This window comes from Miscanthus floridulus, chromosome 9 (genome assembly GCF_019320115.1).
Source record: "Miscanthus floridulus cultivar M001 chromosome 9, ASM1932011v1, whole genome shotgun sequence".
Taxonomy (NCBI): domain Eukaryota; kingdom Viridiplantae; phylum Streptophyta; class Magnoliopsida; order Poales; family Poaceae; genus Miscanthus; species Miscanthus floridulus.
The window spans coordinates 100671692-100678701 of record NC_089588.1 but is presented as its reverse complement, the minus strand read 5'-3'; the positions used below and the strand labels follow the sequence as shown (position 1 = coordinate 100678701).

General features: G+C 46.7%; 1 protein-coding gene across 1 annotated transcript; it reads right to left on the bottom strand.

The window, feature by feature from the left end:
* Positions 1-1552: 1552 nt before the first annotated feature.
* LOC136480408 (vicilin-like seed storage protein At2g18540) lies at positions 1553-1948 on the bottom strand. Its single transcript, XM_066477958.1, has one exon. The coding sequence runs from the start codon at positions 1946-1948 to the stop codon at positions 1553-1555; it is 396 nt and encodes a 131-aa protein (XP_066334055.1).
* Positions 1949-7010: the final 5062 nt, after the last annotated feature.

Here is a 7010-nt window from a genome sequence, read left to right as displayed (position 1 = left end):
TTTCTCAGGCTTGCACTTGCCACGTGTGAAGGAAACACCAAGTTTGGGATTTTCCGAAGATGGTTTGCTACTTTCTAAGGTATAATTGAATTTCCGCGCGATGAGACCGTTTAATTATAGGTTGAACTGAGTCTACCCACAAAAAGATCCGGAATGGTGCCAAACTTTTACACAGGCTCTAATGTGCCCTAGGGATAAGAATTTTGTGGAGGTGGATGGAAAAATCTATTGGGTCCAAGATGAAATTCACCCTCTTTTGTCTCATTTGGCACGGAGAAAAATATAATAAATAAAAAAATGAACAGAAAAACCTAAGATCCTGTGTGGGGTCTTAATTTGGGTGTACATGCTTGCCAAAAAAATTTCAAGCCATTTCGACATAGGCGGAGTATACATGCTTCACAGAGGTACATGTGCCCTTTCATCGAACCATGACTATACACATAGGTTATCAAGGTTTCTATGGTTCATAGGCATTCCGGTGTTATATTGGTCTCAAACTTTTTCTTAGGCTTGCACTTGCCACGTGTGAAGGAAACACCAAGTTTGGGATTTTCCGGAGATGGTTTGCTACTTTCTGAGGTTTAATTGAATTTCCACGTGACGATACCATTTAATTATAGGTTGAACTGAGTCTACCCACGAAAAGATCTGGAATAGTGCCAAACTTTTACACAGGCTCTAATGTGCCATAGGGATAAGAATTTTGTGGAGGTGGATGGAAAAATCTATCGGATCCAAGATGAAATTCACCCTCTTTTGTCTCATTCAGCACATAGAAAAATATAATTAATAAAAAATGATTAGAAAAACCTAAGATCCCGTGTGGGATCTTAATTTGGGTGTACACGCTTGTCAAAAAAAATTCAAGCCATTTCGACATAGGAATACGTATGCTTCTATTTATTCAGTATATAAAAGATTTTTTTAATATATATAAACATCAATGTCGGTTTCAAGAAACCGGCAGTGATGAGAAGAAACCGACAGTGATGCTTGTTATCACTGTCGGTTTATTTTGAAAACCGGCAGTGATATATAAAAAATTAAAAAAAAATTGTGCCAACCCTTGGGTTCGAGCTCGGGTCTCGGGCTACATAGTTCAGACACTTAACCGTTGCGCTAGTATAGGATGTGTGCCCTCGGGTTCGAGCTTGGGTCTCGGGCTATAGAGTTCAGACACTTAACCGCCCGGCAGTGATGTGACAGATGACAGACATGCTGCAACACGGTATTATCTTGAAGAGCAACAGTCCTATTGGCCCCCTCGATCTCCGGTACGTAGCATATCATATACTATGGTCTTCGTGACAACGAGGTAAGCAAAACGAGGTCATACAAAATGCAACATCCAATATGTAAGCAAATAAAATGAGAGGTCATATGCAATGCAAAGTATCAACCCAAGGTGATGATGATCAAACAAAGGATTCGACGACACGGTTTTTTTCAGCACCAGTAAATTATTACATCGACCTAAGGCATTGATTAATCACTAGTGCTACTAATTACTACCGGTGCTGCCGCATGCGTCGTCCCCCTGCTGCCGATGCTATTCTTCGCGCTTCTTTCGCTCAACCCTGCGCCGGCGCAGGTGTTCCGCGTCCATCGCGAGACGCCGCTCGGTCTCCTCTTGGCGGCGGCGCTCCTTCTCCTCCTCGCGGCGGCGCTCCTCCTCCTTGCGGCAGCGCTTCTCCTCCTCGCAGCGGCGCTCCTCCTCCTTAGAGATCTCGACGACGCGCTTCAGGATGCAGTCGTCGGTCTCCTTCTGTGTGATGGCGCGGCGGTGCCGGTCCTCCTCCTCCTTCCAAGCCATCTCCAATGAGTTGAAGATGACCTCCTCCACCGGAAGAGGTTTCGGTTCCTCCTCCGATGCGGTCTCACGGTCTGGATCATCCTCGAGGTTCACCTTGAGGTCCGATTCAGACGACGGCGTCGGTGGAGGCATCGAGGGGCGATGTGAGGATGGCGGGTTCAACTTTGCCCATGTTGTCTTCAAGCGGCGAGGCATTGTGCGTGGCGGCGTGTTGAGGGCTGGGGCGAGGTGTGCGTGGGAAGGGCGATGCTTCGCTTTCTTGACACGTGGTGGTGTGGCGGCCGACTGTGTGCATGGGGGCCTGGCTTATATAGGCGTGTCGGTGGTGGAACTGATCATGATGCAATAACTCGCACCCCTTGGAAGATGGAGCGCGCCTGCGTTGGGAACTGTAGTTGAACCGCCATTGCGCCTGCGTTGGGAAGACGGAGCGCGCCTGCGTTGGGAAGATAGAGCGCGCCTGCATTTGGGAACCGGCGCGAGCAGCTGATGGATGGGTAAACGCGGCGTCTCTTCGTGGGGATTTGAAGGGCTCTTCATGGGAACCGCGCTTCATGGACCGGGTAATTAAAACAGCGGCTCTTCATATGGGAACCGCGCGACCAGCGTGGTCGGGGAGTTGAAGGGCCTACGTGCAAAGCAGGGATAGATAATCACTCAAAGGAATAAATTCCTTCAAACTTTCTAAAATCAGGTGATAGCTCAATGGTTTGTCCGCTGCTCTGGAACTTGTAGGCTTTGGTTCGATTTAGGGATGCAACACATTTATTTTATCTTTTTGACCTTTAGACCGCTTAATAAATTATAAAATTAAACCAAAAAAATTGGGCTGCCTGGGACTCGAACACGGGTCTCGGGGGCTAAGTTGAGGGGTCTTAACCGTTGCGCCAGTAGGAGGAGTTCGAAAGAAAACGGAAACTTATCCTACTTAACACCTAAGTTAAACCTAACTGCTACACAACACTGTTGGTTTGGGGAATGACCCGGCAGTGATGTACACCATCACTGTCAGTTTGCAAGCAAAACCGGTAGTGATGAGCTATTTCCTGAAATAAATTAATAATTTATAAAATAGAACAAAAAAATTTGGGCCGCCTGGGACTCGAACACGGGTCTTGGGGGCTAAGTTGAGGGGTCTTAACCGTTGCGCCAGTAGGAGGAGGTCGAAAGAAAATGAAAACTTATCCAACTTAACACCTAACTTAACACCTAACTGCTACAGCACATCACTGCCGGTTTGGGGAGTGACCCGGCAGTGATGTGCCCCATCACTGTCGGTTTACCAGTAGAACCGGCAGTGATGAGCTACTGCTATAAAAGTGCCGCCCCACGCCAACCCCTCCCCCCGCGCTGTCGGAGCACCGCCCCACGCCGTCCACCGCCCCACGCTGGAGCACTGCCCCACACCAGAGCACCGCCCCATGTCGGAGTAGCGCCCCACGCCGGAGCACCGCCCCACGCCGGAGCACCTCCCCATGTCGGAGCACCACCCCACGCCGTCCACCGCCCCAAGCCGGAGCACCGCGCTGTTCGTGCCAAGCCAGAGCACCACGCCGTCCGGAGCACCGCACCGTCCGTCCCACCGCCAAGGCCTTCAGGAGCGCGCAGACAGCTGCTTTCTCACCCCCACAGTGAGTGCATGGCTCACTGCCCGCTACGTGTCTGATGAAATGTCCCACAGCTGCTTACTTGAATCAGTTTGATCATGCAGTGTATGCTGTCATACAGTTTGATCATGGAGCTGTGAATGCTAGAACCTAGGTTTGCCACACAGTGTGTGCTATCTGTTTCTTTGTGTTTCTGGACGCATTGCTAGTAAGTAGTACATTGTTACTTAGTAGCACGTTGCTCAGCTCTATTCATCAGTATACTGATAAGAACAAAAGCGTAATTTTATTTTTGGTTACCAGGATAAACATAGCAGGGACTTGTAATACTTGATAGAAATTGCTCTCTGAACGTTAATGGTAGTTTGTTTTCGGAGTACTTGCATTTTCTTTGTGAAACAAACTTACATTTTCTCTATGAAACCATCTTGTGCATCATTGGAGCTTGGCCGGATACATATGTGAAACCAATGGTTGGCCTCACCTCGTAGCTTGTAATTGCAACTGCGCTCCCATCAGGCGGGTACTCAATGTTTTTGGAACTGTGCCACCGATGCTCAATGTTTTTGGATGTGAGGATGAAGTATATATACTTTAGACCTATAGAACTAATATATGTCCAAACTTGTCATGGAATTCTCCATGCTATCAGCATAAAGATGCATAATTATTAACTTATGCAAGATTACAAGTAATACATAGTTATGTAGCCTTGTGCATTAAACTGGGAATATTTTCCAACAATCCTATCTTATTATGAGTTTTTGCAGGTCACTTTCCTAGGATAGTATGAGATGCATATTTGCCCCTACCAACCATGTAAGTTTCAAATCAAAGTATCACTAATTTGGAAAGATGCTTACCTACACTGATACTTGTGAAAGAACCTCGCGCCAATGGTTGGGGGATTTATAGTGAGACTGAAGACTCTTAGACATCTCTAGGAGTATATCCAAAAGTCCTAAACTGTCTCTCTAAATCATTATTTGGTTTTTAACGAATAAAAAATATTCTTTATATCTTTCCTACATCTAACAACTATTACTAAGGCACGTGAATAGCTATTTTCCAAACACTCCTATCTATGCAATGGTTGTGTGTTATTCGTAAATATATTAAATTGTATAAGAATACATCATGTTTGAATGACAACCTAATTTACTTAAATGTATAGGCAACCATGGCATGGTATGTAGTGCATGATGGTCACATGCCTGTGATTTATCGAACCTAGGAAGATTGCTATGCTCAAGTCAATCGCTACCCTAGTAATTTGCACAAAAAATACAACATAGAAGCTGAAGCTTTGAGGGCCTACTATAGTCATTCGGCCTGCCTTGCAAACCATGGGCAACCAGCCTACTATGGTCCAATGAATGCAAACCATGGCCATCCGCTGGCACTGGAGATCGAAGAGAAGCCACCCGCCGGAGATGTGAAGATTAGGAGAATTGCTCCTTGGTCTTGGAAAGATGTCAAGCTTTTATTTATGGCTATGGTCATCGCTTTTCTTATTTGGAAGTTGATGTAGGCTTAGTTTCGTATAAGAGTAGGTGGACATTGTTGTATGTGGTCAATCAAAAATGAATTTGTTCTAGGTGAACATATGTTATTATTTGACTTTGTTGTATGTGGACTTATTATTAGACTTTGCATTAAACATATTATATATATATATGAACATATGCTATTAGTAGTTGTCCGTGGCCAAAACTAACCACGATCATGTCACAGCCATGACTCATCATCGCCTGTTACCCTATCGTCGAAGAACTGATTGGCAACAAGAAGCGGCTGATATCGCTACGATGGGAGAGCCGCATGATCCGACAAACGGTGACGGTGTCAATCAGGTCGGTGAGAACGAGCAGCCATGGACCCCGTCCGGCCTGCTTGATCTGGGTCAAAATGACCAAGATGGCCAGGTAACTTTGGTATCATGTCACTATGTAGCCACACACGCTAATCAATTGAGAGGGTCATAGCTTACTTAGTGTCTCTAGCAGGAGCCTCCACCGGCCGAGGAGCCAAAGGGTTCAGGTAGCAGGAAGGCTAGATACAAGCGAGGCGTGTCAAAGATTCCTGTTGGTACGAATGCACACTGGCACATTACTGAGTTCGATGAATTCGGGGATCCACTCTCACCACCTATAGCTTTGACCAAATACAAGACTATCCTCGGGTTACTTGTTAGGGACTTCATCCCGATTAAGTACAGGAAGTGGATTGGGAAAGATGATGACCGGTGGAGGGTTCCCGAAAGCGAGAAGGATTACATATGGGATGTCAAGATCCCAGAGTATTTCACTTTCCTAGCCGAGTATGACAGGGTAGTCAAGAAAAAAGCAAAAGAAATCATGGGGACAAGCTTCAAGAATTTCAAGGGGACATTGTACAAGAATTTTGTCCTCCAAAATAAAGAGCCAAATTTTGATGGTGGACAGTTTAGCAAGCAGAAGGACTTCTGGCAGGATTTCAAGGAATACATGTTATCCGAGGAGTACTTAGAACTGAGCAGGAAGAATAAGGAGAATTCGCAGAAAGTGATGAATCCTCATCATCTCGGCTCTCGTGGCTACGCCAAAAAGATGCCAGAATTTGAAGCAGAACTTCAAAAGATGGATCGCCTTGCTAAGGAAGGCGTTCAGGTTGAGACCGCCGATTGGGAGCCCAGATCGGTATTATACTATATGGGGAGAAATGTACGGCATGCTGAGGACGGGAGCTTTAGCTCCTCAAATCAACCCATGAGCGAACTCATCCAAAGGATCTCCTAGGTAACTAAGGAGGTGAGGCAAGGGACTCGCACTTCTAATAGGGAGAAAGACGTGCTCACCCAAGCACTCGGAAACAAGGAGCACCCTAGTCGCACTAGAGGAACCGGTGTTGTTCCTTGGAAACTAGCATTTCCCCAAGAATCTAACACTTACCGGAGCCGCTCGAGGGGTAGAGCGGAACATGACGCAGAGTATTTGAGGAGACTAAAAGAGATGGAAGACAGAATGGAAGAACGGATTGAGGCGACCGTTGAAGCGCGAGTCGAGCAAATTTTGCTGTCCAAGGGGTCAGTAGTACCACAAAACCCTACTCCTAGTGCCTTTAGCCCACAGTTTAGGGGTCGCAACAGCTACGGATCGACCCCGCTCGATGAAGAAGAGGTGAATGTGCCTCATCCGGTGGACTACATCACTGAACCCGTCAATGTCAGGTTGTACATCCATCAGGAATGGACAAATGACAAGGTGGTGCTCGGCCAGGCCTGGCCTGTGGGAGACGGGACAATTAATGGCCGCCTAATTCCACTGGGCTACGCTCGTGTCACCATTGACAGAATACTTGATAAGAAGTTTAACAAGATACCCATTGAGTACCCCATAGCAGAAGACAGGCCAAAACTTGGTCAAGACAAGGGCTCTCAAGTGGCCTGGCGCAAGCACTTCATTAAGCTTGACCATCAATTGTCCTCTGATGATGAGGACGACTGCGAGTCTTCACCCACCCCCGATGATCACTCACCATCTCCCAACAGAGATCACTCCCCTCCTCATCCGGAGCCATCACCCCCGAGAAGACAGAGGTCTCCTTCT